Here is a 24,015-nt window from a genome sequence, read left to right as displayed (position 1 = left end):
TGGTCAAAAAATGCAAGATCGCACTACTGGTTTGTTTTTTTTTGTCATTTTCTAAGTGTTATCGCACTGAAACGGTTTGTTTAAACTGCAGCCTGAAAGAGCTTCACGGAGAAGCTGTGTCTCCATGCACGGCTCTTGGCCTCGATTATAGTTGTTCGCGCTGTGCGCGCGCGCGCAACATCACTCGCGTGAAAACAGGCACAAAATAAGACACATTACATTTAAATCAAACAAGCATTTGCCAGTAAAATCCATTGATTGGGCATGGCTTTCCACTATAGCAATGAATGAGCAAGCTACAAAGAAAAAAAACAAGCACACACACAATTATATATAATGTTTGTGTAAAATAGAGACAATTAGGGTGTCACACTGTTAACATCTCTACACCAATCCGTGGTAGGCTTAGGGTATTTAACATCTAAGTATACCAACTAATAACACTCCTGAAGAAACCAGCTATTGGTGAAACGCGTAGAGTTACGCATCTCACAGTTGACCAGAAACTTTTGGATCCCGCTGACGTCACATCCGGAATCCCCTAGACGGAGCCGTGAGGCGTGCCAGACGGAGGGAAAAGATCCAAAGAGAAATACATTGCACTTACCGGTGTCGATCGTGTGATCAAACTGCTTATATTCCGCTTATACCATGTGAGTGTAAATTACCATATATTTACCTTCATATAAAGTATTACAGTCTGCACTATGTCCGGTTCTCTTTATATTTACTAAAGGGTATCAGTGGACACATCAACGTAGATGACATCTCATCACACTGCAATCTGTGAACCATCACCAAAAGATACTATCATGTGTACCTTTATTCCCTCACATTTGTGAGTATTCATTACATAGAACCTAAGAAGGAAATCAATCTTGCATTTGACAATATTACACTATCAGATATTTACTCTTGTTTTCACATATGTTTGCTCTTCCCAACAACCACGAACTTTTTAACTTTCATCCTGGTTGAAGTGTGCCTTTCAGTTTGGGGCTAGGTAAAATAATTGTCAAAATGCACCGATGTTGCATGTTCTAGTTATCAAGTATGTTCTTGCACTGTCACTTTAAGTATTATTGACCCTCTAGCAAGGTTTCTCGTATTAGAGGTATTTTAGAAGTTTGTGCCCAGCTCCCACCCTGCTCTATGGACAATTTCAATTAAAAGGGCAAAAATTACACTCTCTTTAATTATCAAACAATGAGGATGGTATGGGCAAAACGCGTAGGGTGACGAGGAATGCCCGAGAGCCCAGCTGATCCACTATTCAACATCGCAAGACAAGATCAACCATGTGTCACCTGAAGTGTCTGGCGCTGGACACCGAAGCAGGAAAAGCGGACCTCCGTCCTTTCACTCAGTTGGGTGTACTCAAATCCGCGCTTTTTTTTATATTCTATAATTTGAGTGCACGGTGCGTTGCATTTTATACGGTTATTAAAATGAAATTGCGCTGTTTGTTTTCTGCAAATTCTCTTCACATACCGAGTTCCTATCATATCGAAAACGGTGATCTGCAAAAGGGGAGTAGAGATGGCCAGCAGCCAATCTTATCTAACTCACTGGTTATACACCTACATGCCTGATCAAGAAGCCTTCCTGTGAGTACATACACTTGAGTAGGGATTGCTTTTACATCATACAGAGTACTATATGTTGTGATTTTTTTTTTTGTCCTTGATACCTCTGTGCTATAGGTTCTTTTGTCCTGGGCTTTGCATTTCCTCTCAGGGTGAGAGCGTTGACCTTTGCTACAGGGACAGTTATGATTTCACTTGTAATAGTTCATGTAATTACAGATGTATTTTGACGTTATTTTCACATCTATTTGTTTGGTGCGCAACCCTTATTTTTCTTCCTTTGGAAACAAAATGGTTAAAAAGTCACCACACACAAACACACAAACACGACTCGTTCCTATGTTCTGTATACTTTATTGATCCATTGCTGGTCATAGGACTCTAAAAACGCATCTGGGTATGAAGCAAAAGGCTTCTACCTCCAAGAAACAAAATATAGCATACTTCAAATCACATAAATACTCTATGTTACAAAGGATCTAGGCAGTAAAATGGTCCAAACATCAAGAGATCTGAAAGGATGAAACCAGACAGAAGGGAGGCAGGGTCACAGTTAATAGTGCCGAGGTTAAAACAAAGTGCTGTTAGCATCATTATTTATTACTGGTAGAGTAGTAAACATGTGTCCGAAACATCTCGTATGAATTTATTTACATACCTGTAGAGCATTGCACCAATAGAGGCCTGCAGAGTGTTATTCTAGACAAGTGTTTTTCAACAGATGTTCCTAGGCACACTTGGGTTCCCCGAGCATCCCTAAAGGGTTCCCTGCAATTTTCAGGTTATTTGAAAAAATTGTCTCAAATACAGAAGAATTTAAAATACACCTGATTTCAGACGCCCTTTAGAGTTTCACAACATAATTATAGGATTCCTTAACCCCCCCTAAAAAAAAAGTTTAAAAAACACTGTTCTAGTAACCTCGTTGTACAGTCCTGCACTGCAATGTTGTTCCATTAACCCAACTCTGGCAGAGGGGCTCATAATGCTTTGCCAAGCATTTCAAAGCCCCTCAAGATACCAAAGGGGTTAAGCCATTTGTGCTCTGCAAAACCTAGATCTGAACATTACATTCCAATAAAAAGGTGCCACTCTAAAATGTCTGATTAAGTTCAACGTGGGTGCTATTTGTTACTTGGTATTTTTGCATAGGCTTAATTAATATTAAGCAATGCGCTGCAGGAATCTGCCATGAAAGCAGGGTTTACTGAAGTCACAACAAGCAGTGCTCTTTATACGCATTTGCAAGCCCTGTAACAGGCTTCTATAGGAATGAACCGTTTAAGTACACAAAGTGTCCACGAGAGGGTCCTGTTTGCCAGCGATGACTTCTATAGTGACAGTCAGGAGTACAGAGAAAAGCACCAGGAGCAGGATAGTGGGAGGAGATCTCACACGTCAAATAAAAGCAGTTCCGGTCCTAAAGGAAACTATATATTTTTGTGGCGGCTGCAATACTTTTTAATTAGACCAAAATGCATTCTTTTTAAACATTGTTGAAAATGAGCCCTCCCCTCTCTTACTGACCGCCAAGGTCTTAAATGTTCTAAGTCAGGGGTGCACAAACCTTTCAGTCTGCGCCCCCCTGCCTGCTCGCGCCCCCCCCCCCTCCTTACCTTGTCTCCGGCGTCAAATGACGCTGTGAGGTCATGTGATGTCACATTGCCATGGCGACTTGTCCCCTCAAAAAGACAAGGTAAGGGAAGTTGCAGAGTCCTCACACGATCCCCCGGCATTTAAATGCCTTGGAGAGCGCGGGTCCTCGGTAACCGCCACAGCCCACCCCACCCGGAAAATCTTGCGTGCGCGCCCCCACCCCTGTTCTAAGCAACGATGAAGAACTGTAATGCTGGCCCAATGAAACGCATCACACCTAGCAACACTGGAACTCCTTCATACGGATGCATTAGTTCTGTATGTATACACACTGTATTACCTCTGCACCAAATTCCAGTAACCTTAGAAATAAAAAGTCCTGAAGAGCGGGGTGGTTGTAGGTTGTGATACCTTCTAACCAGTGGTTACCGTGCAATGGTACTACAGGTTAAAGACGACCACTATTTTTGTTTAAGATGTAGGGTACCTCACTTTTTTATGCTGCAGCAGCAACCCTACAATTCCACTTAAAAATTAAGAAAAAAAATTTGTTTTAGAAAAACGTTCCTGTGTTTACAGCATAAATATTTCTTACATTTTTAAATAGCGTCCCAAGAACTTTGCCCAAATGCGTGTTTAAATTTAGATTATTTCTTTTAAATCCAGCACAATGCCACTACTTAGCTTAGAATTACTGTGCTTTGTTGGGAGCGAGACCTGCAATGCAATGCAAAGCAACACACTGCAAAATGTCACTTCATGCCAACATTTACAAACCAAAATGTACAGCTATATAACAACCTATGGGAACTAGCAATTGTGTACTTGTGAAAATACAAGCGCTCCTTTTCATGTGGTGGAATGCCATTATTTTCAATGAATTGATTTTAAAATGTTTTTGCGTCAGAATAGCAAACCATTGCATTGCATTGCAGGCCCCGCTGAGATTCTTTTAAAATAGGGTCGCTGTGGGCAGGGTACAGAGGATACTAGATCATATTTTAAAATAAAAGGCGTTTGCAATTGTAACAGAATGTTCTCATTTTTGCCTCTCACAATAACATGAAAAATTCATTCAGACCGGTTTCGTGTTTATTATTTTCCTAATTTTAAAGAAAACACAAAATGTGTTTTAATATTTCCATGGCATGTTTAGTTTTTTTTTTTTTTTATGGTGTAAAAGGCAATCTTTGTCTTCATTTGATTATTTCTTTACGCGGTCAGTAAACATCTTAAGCCAACAAAGGTTAGGGTAGTTTTCTGTACAATGGGCTGGACCAGTCCTTCATGCACGCTTGAACCACCAACATCATCCTTTATAATCATACAAAAAAAAAAAAGATTTAAAAAAATAATTTTTTCACCCTTGTACCTTGGGCTGAGCTGCGCATTCCTGCACTATCGCCATTTTGTCCCCTTCGTTAATGGACCAACATGTCAGTTCTTCATAGAGGAAGGCGTACCTGAGTTTTAGAGCGATCACGGGTCACTTCTGTAGTCTGGCAGCTCTTCCATACATACAATCACGCCTACAAGTAACTAATGTTAGCCTATTTAATGAGAACACTGCCTGTGGTGAACCATTACCCCCAATAGCTTCTTCTGTGTCAGGAGCTGTTATAGGTTCCTGAGAGGTCACAAAACGGCAACAAAGCACTGCAGGAGATCAACTACGATCAGATAATCCCGATTACCGCCCCAATGCTTGCATGGTAAGTCAAGGGTCTTCAGATGTGTGTTCATGTGTGCGCCTCTTAACCCCAAAGACTTAAAGTGAGATAGATAACCTGTGTGTAACGTTTTCGATGCCCATCTTAAAACACCTGTAAGGGGTTAAACATTAGTTAACCAAGCTTCTGCCTGTCTACGTGGTTTCCCTCCCCCCCCAATGATTTTCTACTGGCTTGCACTGTATCTAAAGAGGTAACACAAAATGAGAGTTGAATAGAACGACTGAACACTGGCGGTCCCTGAATGTGTAGTATTCCCTGACTGTGCGCCCCATGCCATCACAAAGACCCGTGGAGTTTTGCACTGAACTCTAATCTCCCATGACCTACTATGGCCACAACTGTCTGGCCTAGTAGACCTAAGCTCTCCAAATTCTGGAGAACAACATATTTCTACCTCCTCCGTCCAAAGTCATTGGTAGCTTTCTTTCCCCTCAAACAGCAGCAGTCTTCACAATGGCAACAGATAACCCACTGCGGCACAAGGGAAAGGAGGTACCGGAGGCAAAACACTTAAGGCACAGAGAGAGGGTTGCTGCCCTCTTAGGGCCCACTACTATGGCAGTAAGGTTTCCTTGGGGTGCGAAAGATAATGAGGGACACCTGGGGCTGCTCCCCCTCAGACGCGGATCACAGGGGTAGTGGCTGTGAGGGGTACAGTGGAGCCGCACTCATAGTCCAAGTCCACGATGGTTTGCATGTTTGTGCTCAGGCTGCTCATGGATGTGCCAGTGCCCGCCTGCCGTTCTCTCAGGCTCTGGAGGTAGCTCTGGGAGAAAATAGCAAGATTAGTTAACAGGTCACAGAATACATTCTTACCACTGTATTACCCTAGCCACGGTTCTTGCTTCTAATAAGTAACATTTATCTCCGGGTTTTAATAGCGCAAAACTGAAAATATTCCACTATATTATAATACCTCCACTATTCCCATCAAAATGCATTTTACCAGTATCCACATTACCTTTTACTTGTGAATCCTATCCCCCTAGCCCACTTTCCAAACTGCTGTAATTCCCACCAGCATCACCCCAAGGTAATCCAGCCGTCAGTTCCACACATCCATGAGTACAGATTTCACTAGCACACTACCAGATTCCTAGCGCTCATCCTTACTATCTCACCAGAAAACCCAGCAATGCCATCCAATCCCAGTTTTAAAGAAACTGCCCTAACAATTCTCCCCAGCTACCCCATACCAGTCCCGCCTCAGCTTAAACTGCTCTCCCTATGGGGTCTACATGTTCGACTGTTCTAATAAATTGTAACTTTTTACTGAACACTGTCTTCTCAAATGTCCTTTGAAGCACTATTCCAGTGGGAAACTTCTATTTGCCTAAACTGCTGTCTCACCTACCATCCCCCAGTTCAATTTCAGCTTATATACTTGTAAAAGTATTTCATAGGCTCCTTGCTCATGTCCTCATGCTCCTTACCAAATCCCGCTTTCCTCCCTTTATACATCACACAGGCAGAATAACATGTTCTTACAAGCAATGACAGTGTACACAACATGTGCACATTAGGTTAACATTCACACCTTCCCTGAGCACCCAAGTCAAAACTCCAGATTGCATCAGTGCCTTTGTCCATCAACTCCTATCCCACACAGAACTATCAGAGTGTACAGAGTTAATTACAGCCTCATAACATTTCCCGATTCTCTCACCGGTGCCAGAATGTCCCCAGTATATCTTTTCATTGGGTCCGCCTTCCGCCTGTAACTGCCCTCTTGAGGCGCAACGTTTTTCCGTTTCTTGGCTTCTTTCTGCCGAATCCGCAACAGCTGGAGGCGTTTCTGCCGTCTGCTTATTATAACTGTCAGAAGCGAAGGAAAAAAACAAAAATGACGGTCAGAGGGAGAGAAAAACAACAAAATTTAAAAAAAGTCCGAGGGCTCTAGTTTCCTTTTCTTGCTGCGTGGGAGGTCTGCTGATAAAGAGCTCTGTCCATGTGTGTCCCAGTGGGATGTGGAAATGTGATGTGGCTAGAAGATGTGAGGAGCTCACATCACAGGTTCCCTCTGAGACATATGGTTACAACAGGTCAACCACTTAAGGAAAATCTAGTAATGGCAGCTACTTCCTTGCCCAGTGTTACAATAAACTGAACACTAACCATGCACAACTCTCATAACAGAAAACACACAATGAACATGGATCCAAATCCAGAGATTTGCCATATTAGGGGTAGGAATCCGTTACAAAACCTCCCCACAGCCTAAACGTGGACCTCTTCCTGTTCAGTAAACATTTCTTCCAATCCCCTTCCAATCATGAGGGTCCCTGTAACCAAAGCATTTTGCTCGCTGCCTCTTCTGCTTAGAATTGTCCCAGATAGAAGAACGTGTGAGGTCTTCAACACTGGGTAACCTTAGAGGAGGAAGCTGTTACATCTTGAGTCCTTCCCATTACTCTCTGACCCCGATTAACCTGTGTGCACATGTCTTCTGAAATTCATATGAAGACAGAGCAGAGTAGTACAGGATGCTCTCTAACCAGCCTGAATACAAAGCGCAAACTTGTATACAGTCTGCAAGTGCTCGACTTTCTTAGAAGGATAGAAAGTGACAGCAGATAAGGGTAATTTGACTTTTCCCTATTGCCACATAAATGAGTCTCTACCAGAATCTATGATATGGCAGAGTAAGGTTCTACAGTCCCTTTAATGTGTTTTTTCATTCAAATGGGGATATTCAATGAAGTGTTATGGTGCCGATCAGGCAATACCACACAAAAATCCTCATTATTTAATTAATTAGCCCCATAGACTATTTTTGATGGTACTTCAATGCAATGCTGGTATTTCCAAAGAATTTACAATGTCATTTTTTCAGAAGGGTTAAACGTTTGCTACCCAAAGTCACACAGGAGGTGACAATTGGTTTCTAAAGGCTCAAGATGGAGATACAGTTAAGCAAAGTGCTATAATGATTCTGTATACTGTTGGGAATTGATTAAAATCCCACCTGTATGATATGCATGGAATCTAGGTAGCAAGACAGGTCTCACCTATGAGGAAAATGTAAAGTATTTTTTTCTGTCCTCGAGTATAAAAATGAAAAGCAAAGATCTACATGGAGTGCTGCAGTATTACATAATAAAAAGGGAGGCGGCAAGTTTCCTTGCTGGAGGCTCCTAAAAATATTGTGAGGAGCTACCCTCGGATTAGTAAATACGACTATAAAGCCACAATGTATCTTCTTATACCATAGAACAGCGGTGCGCAAACTGAGGGGCGCAAGATTGTTTAGGGGGGGGGGCACAGGCAGCGGGCGGCAAAACCTAGCATGCCCCGGCAGACAGCAAAACATGCTGTGCGCAGGCAGCTGTGCACAGGTGGCCGGGCGGGCTGGCGGCTGTACGCGGGCGGGCGGCCGAAGCTGTGTGCGGGTGGGTGGGCAGCCGAATAAGCTGTGCTGCAGCTGAACGTGATGGTGTATGTGTGCACGGAGGTACGGAGGCTGCAAGAGACATTGTTTTGAAGAAGCCAGCACACAAACAACTGCAGGGGAGGAGCACACCCCAGCGCAGTGACATCACCACCCCAATGTATACAGAATGTATGCCCTGGTAGATATATCTATCCATCTATCTATTCTGATAATAGGCAATCCAGGTCTTAATCAAAAAAAGGGGGGAAAAAATATTTTGAACTAATGAACATTGTCTCAGTGCGGAGACTCAAAACCGTCTGGAGAAAGGTTCTAGGCTGAACCAATACATAAACCACGAAAAGTAGTGAGAAAGATTTATTTGAAAGTCCTGCAAGTGCCTGTTTTTTTCTTTGATTATTCATCTTTGTTCATGAACACCAAGGCAAATCCTCTGTTTTGCTGTGAGACAGACAGAGACAGACAGACAGACACAGAGACAGACAGACAGACACAGAGACAGACAGACAGACAGAGACAGACACAGAGAGGAATTGAAGCTAAAAAACATGTAGTTCTCAGCAGGATTGTATATTTATATAGTGCCAGCCATGCACACAAATGTTTCACATCAGAGACATTAGAAAACAGAATTAATACGGGTCAAATATAAGTACACACTGATTATTACTGATTGCAACGGTAATTCGACGGTGTGCAACTTCACCACCAGTAATAGTAATGCAAAGGTGAACTCACCGTCAGTGTGAGAAAAGCCCTCAGCCGTCAGCTTCCACTGAACTACAATCCCCAGGATGCTCAGCACTGGCCACATGCCCAGGACTACCCAGCTGTACCAGCAGAGGGGAGAGGAGGTTGCCAAGCGCACCCGGTCATACACATACTGCACCAGCAGTAGCAGCTCAATGAAATAATCCGTGCATACAGTCAGGATGGCCGCCCCAAAAGTCGCGGTGGAAACCACTGTGAAGAGCTTCTGCCACTGGAGTGTCAATACAGCACAGAGCATGGCAGAGCCCATCATCAGGCCGACAGGGACCCAGGCAGTAGGAGGGTGGTAGAACTGCTCAAGACCAACCAGGCAGGCTGTGGCTAGCAGGAGTCCGAACAGCAGGCCCGTCATGAAGAGACCCACGCTGTGCACCAGCATGGTGACCAGTCCACAGAGCAGGCCGATGCCCAGCGCAATGCCTGCACTCAACTCCATGCTCAGCTGTGTGTCCAGGATGCGCTCCTTGTAGCAGAGCAGGAAGATGACCGTAGAGCCAGTCAGCAGGCCTGACAGAAACATAATTGCTTTGAAGCATCGGTAGCCTGTAGACAGAGAAAGGTCAACAGTGGTGTGAAGGGAGGTGACAGACAATGAGCGATGCGCAGTGCGACAGAAAAATGTGTAATAGAGAAGAGACAAAATGTTAAACTTTCCATTACAGGGAACAAATGAAAATACCACTTGTGAGCACATTCACATGTCTCAGACAGGACTGCAACCTGCCTTTCACCGTTATCTCATGGCACACAATGCTTCCACTGCAGCAAGGGATTCTGGGAAATGACATGTAAATGCAGTCAAGGAACTGACCCAACAATTTGCGGTCATTCTGTTAACCTAATTTACATAACTCTGCCTCCCATTCTACAGCGCTGTGGAATAGGTTGGCTCTTTAAAAATAAAGAACAACAACAAATTGTTGACCTCTGACAAGAAGTTGGCTATTGTACAGTATATCTTTCAATGAATATCTGAGTTATTGGCGTTTTTGTACAACTACAGATGTGCGGATTCCTCCAAAGATCAAGGCGTCTTGACTTGACGTGACACACTTTCTCACTGATTTTTTAGAATACACGGGATGAGATCAACAAGCTTCAGTAAAGTACTGTATATATACACACCAGTGCATTTCTGGTGAATGGACACATTATGGGGAATAAACGCAGGCCATTCGGTAGGGTAAAAAGGACCGACTACAAAGGCTACAGAGTTTATATGTGCTGTAAATAGCTTCTTCCACAAAGAATTATGACTGGATCAAATGATTATTTATTAGGCGATACCTTTTTATTTGGAGTAACAAATAGATATTATCACTAACTCGGCTATTTCTACTTAATTCACACTGGATTAAAACAAACCTTGTGTGTGTGAGCCCGGCTTTAAAACCCAAAAATCCATCTTCTGGTAAAGAGCAATCCACCCTAACTGCTTTATTTTCACAGGATTGTAACCAGGGCGTCATACTGATCTGAACTGCACCTGCTCCCCGAGATACTCACTGGTGAAAATCTGAGTATTGCTTCCTGGTTTTTAAATGGCCATCCAATAGGAAGCCACAACGGATGATGTTGCAGCTTCCTATTGTCCAGATATTTGGCAGCCATTTTGTTTCCCCCGAGGGAGATTTAAAGCGTTTAAATAAAGCGTTGCTGGCAAGTATGTACCACGTGGTAAGTATGTACTACGCTGGCAAGTATCTCGGGAACCAAGGGGTTACTAGAGCTGAAAATAATGTAGCTTGGCACAGGAGAACCCCTTGTGAAACAAAAATGGTGGTGGGAAAGGGTGTGTTTATAAAATAAAAATAAATAAATAAAATAAAAAACACTTCAGCCCCTTTGCTTTGAAATGCATTGCTGGCTTCTCTGACAGCAAAGAGGGTTAACACAAGACGGTAAAAACTATAAAGAACGATATAGGATGCCCACTAAAGGAGCAGGGCCATTTAACTACCATGCAGTGGGGTTTTTTGTTTGTTTTTTAAGAAAATCATACATATAAAAACACATTTCTACAATGTAACATGACCAAAAAAAGTGTCCTATTTTTTGTAATGTTTTTTTTTTTTTTTTTTTTTTAAAGGCTCCATCCTCCAAAATGTTGCAGCACTATATTAACTATTTTAAAATGCTGTCCCTACACTGGGAGTGGGGTGAAACTGTGGGGAAAATACAGTGTTAGTCGGGAGGGTATGGTAAATACTTCATATGTAAAGCTATTGCCACTTTAAAAAGCTCAAGCAACTGAGGCACGGAGCACATTTCCCAGCCTTTTTATGGCTTCTTCACAACCCATCGGTTATGAAGGGAAGTATTGCGCGTGTGATTAAAATATGCAATGGGCAATCACGGAATTGAATGAAACAAAGGATCCAATTACATGAAAGCCGGAGGACAGGAATCAGTGTGAAACCCTGGCATTGCAACGCATCAACGCCGCGCTGCCCCCTCCCACTCACCGAAGAAGGTGTACACCAGGGCAAAGAGGCAGCACAGGGCGCAGACCACCGAGGGGACCACCTCGTAATGCCGCCCAATCTCCAGGCTGCAGAAGTCCCCCAGCGAGTCATCCTGTCCGGTGTCCACCGTCTGGATATTGAAGTGCCGGAGGATGTCAGGCAGGGCAAGAGACGAGGGGTCAAACTCCATCCTCGGATGTGGGGGGGATACCAGATTAAGTGAGCGTGTCCATCCAATCAGAAACCTGCGAGACAGGAACACCGTGTCACAGAGAATACATTCATATTAATGAGAAAGATGCATGGGGGGGGGGGGGAAGGGTGGAATGATCACTACCAGTCACGGGGGGGGGGGGGGGTCATTGTTTTCTGGTAGTGAGGAAGAATTGGGCATTAAAAGTCATGCTACTTATGCATGAAGATGATCTCTTCAGAAGAAAAGCAAAGGTTAGGAAGGAGGGTATTTTGGTCACTATACATGTTAGATTGAAGCTACCCAAAATTAAGGGGTACATTAGAGCGTTGAGCAGAGGTGTTTAACACAGGTGTTTGTATAACAAACCTCCGTTTATGACCAAGGCTGTATTCTTAAATATCTGATTTTTTTTAGCTCGCAGACTCTTCTCATAGGAAAAAAGCAACATATGGGGATGCAAGGAGATGATCTCATAAAGGGGTTGTTTTTATAAACCAGCATTCCTCCCATAGTAAAAAAAAAAGACACATTGAAGCTGTGAGGCCGTGTTCTTACACAGGGGGGGTGTTCGCATGTCACAGATTCTTTCCATAGGAAGGAGCCTGTGGCGCTGAGAGGGGATGCTCCTCTTAGTGGGATATACTGATAATATAGCACGACCCAGCAGGAATTCCCATTAACAGGATACACACCCAGGCAGCACTCAGTGGTCCATGTCTGTGTCCCAGACATGAAACAGGAGAACAAGGTAGCAGCTGGGAATCCCAACCATTCCCGTGTGTGCGGAGCCCGGCCCAGCCCAACATCTGGTGCACATACAGGACCAGCGGGCTTCCCCCCAGCATGAAACGTGAGAGCCAGACATGGCTCTGTAACTCTATATATGCCCTGGCCTGGGGGGGAGAGATACTACTGCAATCCAAGTTGCACATGAGTGTACCTCTACAATCACCCCTTCAATACACCAGGGGGGGCTGTGAGGGGCAGAAGGGGGCTAGAGTCTAGTTGCTAGTTAACCTCTTCAGTGCTGAAGCAAAGCAATATAAAGAGCTTGAATAGCCAAAGACGGCATCTTCCACAGTGACATGATCTGTATTAACCCTTCACGTACCAGAAAACTGCAATAATTACAATGTTTCTCTGTGAGAAAGAAAAGCACGAACAAACCTGAAGACATTGATCCTTTATCAGGGGTACCAGCTAAAGGTATTAACATGTATACAATGGCTGCAGAGCAGTAACCCCTGCCTTGCCAGGGACACCGAGAACATTAACTATGGCAGTGACCAAATCATTAAACTCTCCCCTGACAAATACATTTGCATCCACACAAAGACGACCAGAGACCAGCAGCATATTATCCCCGGCAGGAAGAGTTAAAAGGGAGCTCCTTATTCACACTAAAAAGTTATAGGATTCTGCGTCTCTGAGCGGTCTTTTTAAACCTTTCCCTGGCAGGCGGTCTTAACCAGGAGTGCCCAACTCTGGTCCTCAAGGGCCACCAACTGGTCCGGCTTGAAAAATATCCAGCGTCCGCACAGGTGGCTCAGGCAAAGACTCAGCCACCTGTGCTGAAGCAGGGATATCATTAAACCCTGACCTGTTGATGGCCCTGGAGGACTGGAGTTGGCCACTCCTGGTCTAAAGAAAAATTGCAATGTGAATGAATCCCTGTGCAATGGGCAGAGTAATGCATGTTTAAAGTATTTTGCAAATGCTTTCAGCGGTCAAACGGTTAGTGAGCCGGAGAGGAGAAAAATCTGATTAAGGGGATGTTGGAAACCCTGACAAGTCAATTCAGACTCTGCATGGAAAGTATCTCACCCTCACTCCCCCTCCAAAACATCTGGCACTTGGATGTGCAACTGAAGCATCGGGGCAAATAAGCAAACAGCTGCCTGCTTTGCTCACGCAGTGATGTGAATAGAATAGAGAGAGAGAGAGAGAGAGAGAGAGGGGGACATAGGTGCACTCACTGAACCCAACATAAGGGATTATAGACGTTGGTTTGCAGTGCTAAAGAGCCGACAGAAATACTTAGTGCTTCCAATCAACAACAAAAAATATGCCAATTTATCAAGACTATTACACGACTTCTACAGGGTTTCACACCTTTCTTTTTGGTCTGTGCTTTGTAGCGACACAGTACATGCTTGCATTGCGTTGCAGGTCCCCCCCCCCCCCTAGCAGTGAAAGGGTTAATGCATGAAATGGTTAAAGCTGTCCCTCTGTGAAATCATCATTTTTCTGTTACATATTCCATCATTATCTCGCAATTTTAAAGAAGTAAAAATCAATAAAAGAACAAACGCCTTGAAGGTTTTAGAATGGACTCAGTATTTGTTCTTGTTTGGAAGGATCTTACTCATCATTGCAACAATAGAAAGGGAAAGAGCTCGTAAAAACGTGACTGCCAATATGAATTTAACTCAATGTTAGCATCCTGCCCTGAGCATCTACTGAACGCAGCAGGAGACAGAGACCGCCTTGGAAAGGCCAAGAGGAGATCTATAGCAGTAGATAAAAAAAATAAAATGGCGATCAGTGCAGACTGCTGCTTTAAGATACAATTCCTAACATTTTACGTTTAGGGCCTGAAATCGCTCTATGAAAAAAGGACAATAGCCGATACCACGGCACATACAGCACACCTAGAGAGGAATGAAGGAAGCAGAAATATCACAATCGCAATGATCAGTGCTGAATTATTAAACAGTGCTCAGAAAGTCTCAATTTAAGACTGGATTTCATTCATTTGTATATACGGCAACTGTTTGGGCCATTATAGGACTGGCGCTTTCAACTGGCAGTCACACATATAGTAGCATGTAATACAATTACATCGGTTTTAAACAACTTGGTGCCTCCTTAGAACTATAAATCCACCCTTACATTCAAATGTTATTTATTTGCTTCCTATGAAAAAAATAAAATTAATTTTGGGTCCTATCTATGTCATTCTAATCTCATCAGGTATATATTGTTATTCTCATTTACCTCTCGTTAATGATGACAACATCATTATTTTTCATAGAACAAAGTGTTGATTAACAACTGTATTATTAAAGAGATTGGGTACGGATGGTATTAAATAAAACATTTCATTGCAGATTAGGTGTAATATATATTTTTTTTCTTGATTCAAAAAATAAGAGTGTCACCTCTGATTAACTCATTAAACATGCCACTAATCAATGTTGGCCCTAAACTGTCCGTTTTACATCAGTGTTGTCAAAGCAGTCAGAGAAACCTCGTCACCCTGCTGCTGTTGCTGGGGAGAAAGTTGCAGGCAGCAGAATGTGGCGAGGTTGATGTAATGTTGTGTGTGAGTGGAGGGTGATGTTTATTCATAACTTTGCCATGCTCACCCCTTACATTCTGCAAAGAAGAGAGCCTGATTGTGAGCCTGACAGAGAGCATCTTCACTCCCCCTCCCTTCCCCTGGCCGCTCAGTACCCCAAGCCTTTGCTCCACTCCGCCCACACGCGCACAGTGTTGACCCACTGGCCCCAGCTGAATGTCAGATCTGTGCACACAAAGGCAGCACAGCTATTAGCTATTCACATGAGGGCTCCTAACGGTGACAACAATTAACCCCTTCGCTGTCGGCAGAGCACTGAAGGGTAATAGACAACCGGTGCACGGGGGTAGAATAATGAAGAGCAGCTATGGGGTTAAAGACTGATTGTCTCAGCAACGCATGTTTCAAAAGAGGCCTCAGTAGCCCAGTAAGCCTGCATTTTTTTTTTTAAATATCAGCTGGCCAATGAAGAATACGGCCCTTCCCAACATTATTTGGCGTTCCTTCTAACACAATGTGATCTATTCCTATCAAAGATCGACATTTCCCCTGCATTCTAGAACTTAGAAGTGCCACTAGCTCCTAGGACAAACCAAACTAGTTACACAGACATGTTAACTAGTCACAGATATTTGCCTGCAAAATGCAAGCAAAGAAAACCCAGATGTTGCCTTCGGGCCATCCCAGAATATTGTAGTCATTAGTTACAGTACTTTACTAGCACCGAAATATATTTTAATGGAATAAACCATTAACTAGCTCTAGTATCTCCAGTTACCACTTATATCATGCCGTCTCATAAATACTGGATTCTGAGTCCACTCACACAAGCAACTAGTTGGTTACTAGCCAATAAAAAAAATATATAGCAAAATCTTTTTTTTTTTTTTTTTTAACAATCTTTTTTCCTTTATTGGAGACAGATAAGAGTTGGTACATTCAGGGGTTACAATCAGTACAGTGTTTAACAATCGTATAGGAATAACTTGACTTGATTGTGTTCTATGGAGACAATCTCAATAAAGCCTTTTCTCAGTTTTGTGTCAAAAAAAGAGATGGGTAGGGGGAGACTCAGGTTGGGGGGGGATAGATGGGAACGACATAAGATGGGTTGGGGGGGGGGGTAGGTTTCGGGGAGGACGGGAGGGGGGGGGAGGTGTTGGGGAGTTCCTCTCTTATTGTCAGTGTCGGGGGTGGGTGAGGGGAGATGGGTTATTTTTTATATTTGGGTCTAGTCTAGTGGCGAGATTCCTAGACTTATCCATGGTTCCCAGGTGTTGTGGAATTGTGGCATTTTTTGCCTGAGCATTGCTGTTAGCCTTTCCATGCTCATGACTAGGTTTATTCTGTTTACTACTGTCCTTCGTGAGGGTGCTTTCAGTTGTTTCCAGGCTGCTGCAACCGTACATCTCGCGGCTGTGAGTATGGCCGACATCAGTCTGGCCTCGGGGGCTGGGATGTCCTCCATTGGGCTGCCCAGCACGTATGTCAGAGGGTCCAGCGGGACCTCCAGGCCCAGGGTCTCGTCTAGCAAGCTCTGGATTCTGGTCCAGAATTTCTGGATATGTCCACCATATGTTGGCCATGTCCCCTTTTTGTCCACATCCCCTCCAGCACAGGTCCGATGCGCCGGGGAAGATCTGGCTCAATCTACTCGGGGTCAGGTACCAATGAAATAGTATTTTGTATATGTTTTCTTTTGTTACTGAGCAGATTGACGTTTTGGGGGCTGCCTCCCAGATGTCCTCCCACTCCTCGAGGTCTAGGGGTACGCCCAGGTCTATACACCATTTTTGCATATAGGCATGTGTGGGCGAGGGGAGGGAATTTTCGATTATTCTGTAAATTGACGTGATTAGTCCCTTCTGGTATTCTCTCACTTGGCAGAGGGACTCAAATTTGGTTATGGGGGGGAATTTTGAGGACGCGGACAGAGCTCTGAGAAAGTGTCGTAGCTGTAAGAATGCAAAAATGGGGAGTCGCCAATTTGTTTTTGAGCTCCTGGAAGGACAGAGCTTCGTTATTCTCCATCAGATCCGCTACCGTGTTAATATGAAGGTCCTGAAATAGACCGATTTGGGCTTGGGTGCATCCCGGAGGGAATTCAGGGTTCCCAAGTATGGGGGTGAGTTGGGAGGGGGGTGAAGTTAGGCCATATTTCCCTCTGTTTTTGGACCAGATAGACCACGTGCATTTCATTGCTCCTAACTCGAATTTCTGGGGAGGTTTTCCTTTATATTCTGGGGACCATAGCAATACAGGGAGAGGGAGAGGGGATATATAGCTAGCCTCCATTTCTAACCAGCAGGTTGTACTCGGGGGGCTGTTCCAGACTACTATAGCAAAATCTTTTAAATAACATCTCTTCACAAAAAGTCCCATTTACATATGCATCTAAAAAAAAAAAGCGTGTACCCTTTCTTAGTATAAAATATTATACTGCTATTTTTTTACCCACTTGCCACACTACTTCCAGTGGCTTTGGGAGAGACACACAGAGATATTTTATTTAGTTATCAAAATGTTTTTCCAGGAAATAATTCATGGAGAGTTACGCCTCGTTTTCCAGTATGTTCTGGGACCCACAAATGTGACTATTCTAGTTGGCAGTTCCCATTAAATACTGTATACAGTACATGTAACTACTTTGAGACACTGTCTATGCTTTCTGACATATTAAACATACCACGGTGTATGGTAACAAATGGGACAGGATAGCTGGGTGAAACCAGATCAACACACTCCATGGGACTCATGAGCTGCCAAGACCTGAAATGGTATGGCAAGGATGAAAGAACCTACCACAAAGTTTGATACCATGTCCAACACTGCTTGGCTTCTCTTCACACCTCTCAAGCTCCTGACAACAGATTTGGTAGCCCTGGAGAGGCACTGCAGGGCAGCACTATGACAGAGGTGTGTGGGAGGCCAGTAAGGAAAAAGCAGGGGGAACGAAAAGACCTGAATTAGTACGGATATGGAAGAAGGTGCAGCAGGGTAGGAGAGAGGATTAACAGGAGCTGGGGAGAGGGATGAAGGAGATGCATGCTGCTGTAGCCAACGGATAGCAATGGGGGAAGAAAAGGAGACAACCAGAATATTAGGGAAGTTCAGTGCACGGAGAGAACTGGAGCAGAATAAAGGAAGACAGTTGCATCAACATCTGGAACAGTCAAGTGGGGGACGCAGCAATGCCCAAAATGGCAGAGGGAAGAAGCGGCAGCAACTGGTATAAGGCTGCGGCCATAGTGCGCGCACATCACACACAAAATATATTATGTCAAGCAGTCCGGCCATACTGTGCGCAAGGAAGTGCGACGGCGCAGCAGGATTCGGAGACAAATCCATTTGAATTTTCGCACGACGGCCACGTCATGTGAGCAGTTGAACCAATGGGGGTGAACCTCATTTGTTCAGCCTGGTGACGTCACAGCCAAGCCTCTCCGTCGCGCGTTTCAAGATAGGCCACAGATTGCTCAAGCGGCAGGCGCCTACCTGAGCTCTGTCGTGCACACACTGTGGCTGCATCCTCAGGGTGGCTGCTACGCGACATGCACGCGTCCGTCGCAATTTCGGGTTGTTCTGTGGGAGTGTTCAAACTGAAAACTCCACCGGCAGCAAAGTGCAGCGTTGACGCTGCTACACTTTGCCGCTACAACCCAAAATAATATTTGGGGCGGCTGTCGCGTCACGTGAGCTGGTTCAGCGAACCAGCTCCGTGACACATTCGCCCGCCCCCCCGACACAGTGACCCAACTCCTGCAGCCTGGGCACAGATCGCCGGGCTGCAGGAGCACGCGGGGGAGGCGCGCACGGACGCAGGCGTCCGTAGCAGCCACCCTGAACTTGGCCACAGGAGCAATAGTACAGCCAAAACTGCACAGCAGGACTGAGATGCAGTGATCGAGTGGTATCTCTGGAACACCAGGCAATGCTGCACGGCAGGACTAAAGTGCATGAGAGGGAACCAGGACAGAAATGCAAAGGAAGGAGCTCTGACTCGCATGCCAAACCTCCTCATCAGCTGCTGCCATTCCCACGCTGACATGGGGATCAGAGGGAGCCAAAAACCAAGTCTGGCACCAGCTGATAATTCCTCAGCCAACAAATTACCAGTTCGATATGGGAAGAGAATGTCTGTGCCAGGTGGAAGAAGCTCCCAGGCTACTGTATAGATGCCCTTGGTCTTAACCTTATTCACTCCACATTGTCCAGACAGTAATACACTACATTGAACTGTCTTTTCAGGCATATTTAATTCTAATTCCTACCCCATCTCCTAGGCAACACAGTACAAGTATAATATAATATTATATAGTATGATACAACAAAGACATGTTTTATTGCTAGAGCACTCTGAGCTGTGCAACATTGAATTACTGATCCAAAGCGCTTATAGAACCTGTATGTACGTGCAGAAGTGATCGTCAGTGACACTACACAACACTAAAGCTTTTCCCATGTACAACCGTGGCATCCTGAGCAACTGAGCTGTGTGAACCCTGTACATCAGTAAATCATTATTCTGCTACAAAGCTTCTAGTTTACACAGCGATGCAGATAAATACAGGCACACTTCATCTCTGCTGTGAAGGATTTACGATCAGTTTGTCCCCAAGTGTCCATACGAGAGGGAGAACAAGGGACTTCTCAATGTAGTGTCAAGGCTTAATAGCACTGGGCTTCTAACCAGGGTTTCCACGTCCCTAGTTTGGGGCTTCTCAGCCTCCGCGTGTCTTGTTCAGGGCTTCTCAGTCTCCACACACTATTAAAAAAACTGTTGACTAGAGACATCCCGACAACACACACACCGCCAGCGTCACATAAATAATGCAGTGGCAAATAACAGACAGATGTGGGAGAATTAAAATACACTTGTACAGAGGTTAACCATTTCCAGGGTATATATGTGTTCTGCGAAAGGAGGGGGAGCCTGCTGATGAACCCCTCCAATGCCAAAAGTACCTTTTAATGCCCTAGCAGAGGCATAGACTTTGCAAGAGCTAAGCTGCTGCTCTTGGAACCGCCAGCGTGGGGTTCTAGAGGGGGACAGCTGGGATGTGAATGGGCAGTTGGAAACAGGAGTTACAGAGAGAGATGCATAAATGGACATGGCTGTAATGAGATGAAAATACATTGTTTAAATGCTAAGTAGAGCAGAGTTTCCTCCTGCCTCTCCATGGGAATTATGGTGAAGTTGTCCTACCTGATATATGGTGAAATGTTCATAGATTTTTGGGAGCGTGGAAGGGAAAACCTACACCTACAGCACATTGCTTTGCAACCCCTGGCAGCCAAATGATTTAAGGCACTGGCCTGTGAAGTAGGGGGAGGGAGATCATAGATTGAGACAAGTGCAAAAAGAATTAATGGCAGCGACATGTTTAATATGTTAAAATGCAGACGATTGAGATAGATATTTTTTTTACGATTGATAGAGATATTTTTTTTTTTAAAGTAAGCCTTTAAAATTGTTATATTTTTTTTTAACGTTCGATATATTCATAGCACACAAATGCTTTGAAGGGTGTATACAAGCTTTACCCAACCTCAGAAAAGAGTGCTTGTAAACCATTTTATATATAGTACAAGCAAATAGTTAATCCACAGGTTTTACTTTGCAGTTTTGTGTAAGTTTCTACAATTGCGCTGCCATCAATGACCAAACAGATAATGGGAAAGGACAATAAGGTATAGTGCAGGCAAATATATGGGAAACGTAAGGCATGTGCGAGTGCGACTCGGTGGTAAGAATAATGCCTCTGGAAATGGGTAACCCCAGGTCATATCCTATGGTCAGCTCTCTTTGTGACCCAGAGTCAAAATCATTTAATCGCTGTGCCTCAGGAACCAAAGATGAATTGTAAGCTCTTCAGGGAAGGCATTCATTATTCCTGGAAAATTATATGTACAGCACTACATACAATTGCATATATGGCACTGATTGATGGTGCAAATCACCAAAGTATTCAGGGGACATGCAAAAACGTCTTTCAAATGGAAATGTTTCAGGTTTTATAAAACAACAAACGCTTGTCACCATTAATTATTTATTTTGGGGGAATTTGTGGCATGTAATTATTTATTTCATGTCTTGATTTTCACAGCTGTAATGTCACATGAGGATTTGGGATATGATGTGCTTATATAAACACTCAGCAGGAGACCGGTAACTATTGGTGAATCATTTTAAACTAGAACAAATCAAAGCTTTAGCTGATAACGCACCTCCTACAGTGTCCACTTTAATTACCAGGGCTAGGAAAAGAAGTGTCCCAGCCCAAACACATACCATCCATTAGCCTCCTCCACTGTTACCTCTGCCACCTTCACCATTACCACTCTCCTGCACTGTGCCACTATTACCACCACCCTCCTGCACTGTGCCACTATTACCACCACCCTCCTGCACTGCTACCACTATTACCACCACCCTCCTGCACTGCTACCTCTATTACCACCACCCTCCTGCACTGCTACCACCCTCCTGCACTGTGCCACTATTACCACCACCCTCCTGCACTGCTACCACTATTACCACCACCCTCCAGCACTGCTACCACTATTACCACCACCCTCCTGCACTTCTACCACTATTACCACCACCCTCCTGCACTGCTACCTCTATTACCACCACCCTCCTGCACTGCTACCACTATTACCACCACCCTCCTGCACTGCTACCACCCTCCTGCACTGCTACCACTATTACCACCACCCTCCTGCACTGCTACCACCCCCTCCTCCACTGCTGCCACTATTACAACCACCAACCTACTCCACCACCACCACCCTTCTGCACAGCCACTATTAGCACACTTCCCCCCTGCCACTGCCCCACCTTCCTGCACTGCAATCACAGTGTCCTGCTCATTCCCGGCGGCCTGAGGTTTTGCACGTTTCAAATGAACCGCCCCAGTGCATGCAATGTGTAAAGGGGCACTTACTGTATATGTATCTGCAGAGCATCGCATCCTTCCCAAAATTGGGGAGATGGGGGGAGATTGCAAACCGAAAACCATGCAAATTAAAGATAAAAAAAAAAACAGCCTCATATTTATAAAGGAAAGACAATCCCAGCAAAACCAATAGGAGTTTCCGTTTTAGAAAATCTCAGACACTTTTGATGCCCCAATTTTCCAGCTGGGAGGGAGACACTGACATTGCTGGGAGAGATCTGGTAAGAGTGAAAGCAAGGAGACAGGGGATGGGAGAGAGAGAGTGTCAGGGTGACAAGACTGGGACAAAAAGGGAGTGCAGAGAGTGTGTGTCACAAAGGGGACAACACAAGAGTGTCGCCAAATAAGCGTCAGAAGCAAAAAAAGAGACAGTGAGAACGGAGGGAGTCCGGCAGGCAGACTGCTGTCACAGAGACAGGCTGGGTGAGACAGTGAGTACAGAAGCACAAGAGAGAGAGAGAAGTCAGATAAGAGAGAAATACAGCTGAACCCTTAACCCATTTGCTGATAACAATGCTGCTGGCAGAAAAAGTGCTCACACAAAGCACCTCACACTCAGTGAACACATTAAAGTTCCCCTTACCAGGTCACTGCAGAGTGGGATGAACAGGCACTCAGATGGTCTCTCCATGCACAATATCCCTCTGCACTGGTGAGACTTGTCACATCCCCCCAGGATCACAGAGGGAGGGGGGGGGTGCCTACAACTTTCCAATGTTGCTGGCTCTTCCCAGGGAGGGAGCTTCCAATTCAAAGGCAGAACATGAGAGGAGGGGGGGGGGGGCAGCAGAGTGCTCTCCAAAATCCAGCAAAGCAGCCTGGCTGATTCAGATAGCAGATGCCCCCACGGATCCCAGCTCCCAGAAACCCCCCTGCCTGCTTCTAATTCAAACTCACCAAGCCCTCTGTCTCTCTGTGTCTCTCTCTCACAGCTGAAAAGTGACGTCATCCCGGCTTGGCCAGACCATTCCAAGCAAGGAGGGGGAGGCGAGGGGCAATCCCCGCCCGCTGCGGGCGCCCCTCTTTTGCAGTTAGGGTCGGCTGTGATGGCACACACAAGTGCAGCAATTACTAGGGTTTGTTGATGGTTCCAAAAATGATCGTGTAATCTACGGCGAAAATATGACTACAAATTGAAATGGCTTTTGTCCCCCTGCCCCTGTGGGTGAGAGTGGGCTGAACTAGATACAGTTGATGGTATTGTCTGTGGGAGAGTGGGGTACCTTGTCCCAGCAGCATAGACTGTTTGCTGAGTGCCTCTGTGTGTGTATACTGTATATAATGCATTCAGCGGCAATGCTTTGCATACATCATCGTGCCAATAAGCTCACCTGACTGTACAAAGCTGGTTTAATTAATAGCACGGGACAGGAAGGATGTAAGGACTGGGAAATACAGTCATTGTATTGTATGTCTTTATTATACAAATACTGTATTTCCTAGTCCTTATATCCTATTTATAGATATCTCTGTCCCCAGCACCTGGAAAATACAGTATTTATAGATGTCTCTGTACTCAGCACCTGGAAAATACAGTATTTATCGATGTCTCTGTACTCAGCACCTGGAAAATACAGTATTTATAGATATCTCTGTCCCTAGCACCTGGGAAATACAGTGTAACAGTGTTTCCCCCACCCAATTGCAGATAGGGGCCATTACAGGGTGTATGGTGCATATACCTGCTGGCAACAGGAGGGCTGAGTTGTCAGCGATGACTTGTGGACACAGGATCAGGCTTCTGGTGTTCCAACCCCAAATAATACTTACCAGTGCAGCGCCTCCATCTGCTGTAGGCTCCAGGGAAATAGAGATGATCTCCCACGGTAGAACTGATTACCTCTCCCCCCAGTTAGATCACACACCAGGCCGGAGGTATATTGCAAACAGGAATGGTTTATTACTACACTTCTGCAGCAACAGGTACTCAGCAGTCTTCTGCCAGATACAGTCAATCAGCTATCACTGAAGCTGGTCCCTGGACTGCCACTACAGGCCAAGGGCACCCACAGCCGTC

At 44.7% G+C, this 24,015-nt stretch overlaps 1 protein-coding gene across 4 annotated transcripts; it reads right to left on the bottom strand.

The window, feature by feature from the left end:
- Window positions 1–1,920: 1,920 nt before the first annotated feature.
- On the bottom strand, window positions 1,921–22,938 carry LOC142489869 (transmembrane protein 198). 4 transcript variants are annotated; one of them, XM_075591394.1, is made up of 5 exons: window positions 22,896–22,938; window positions 11,543–11,787; window positions 9,045–9,620; window positions 6,582–6,730; window positions 1,921–5,681 (listed from the first exon to the last, which is right to left on the bottom strand). In XM_075591394.1, the coding sequence occupies exons 2-5, from the start codon at window positions 11,730–11,732 to the stop codon at window positions 5,532–5,534; spliced, it is 1,065 nt and encodes a 354-aa protein (XP_075447509.1). In that variant the 5' UTR covers window positions 11,733–11,787; window positions 22,896–22,938; the 3' UTR covers window positions 1,921–5,531. The 4 variants fall into 4 exon arrangements, with proteins under 4 accessions (XP_075447509.1, XP_075447506.1, XP_075447507.1 ...); XM_075591391.1 differs by lacking the exon at window positions 22,896–22,938 and adding an exon at window positions 22,582–22,889; XM_075591392.1 differs by lacking the exon at window positions 22,896–22,938 and adding an exon at window positions 21,987–22,459.
- Between the last annotated feature and the right edge of the window lie 1,077 nt (window positions 22,939–24,015).

This window comes from Ascaphus truei, chromosome 3, assembly GCF_040206685.1.
Source record: "Ascaphus truei isolate aAscTru1 chromosome 3, aAscTru1.hap1, whole genome shotgun sequence".
Classification (NCBI taxonomy): domain Eukaryota; kingdom Metazoa; phylum Chordata; class Amphibia; order Anura; family Ascaphidae; genus Ascaphus; species Ascaphus truei.
Note: the sequence above shows the minus strand (reverse complement) of the source record. Positions and strands in the feature narration are given on the sequence as shown.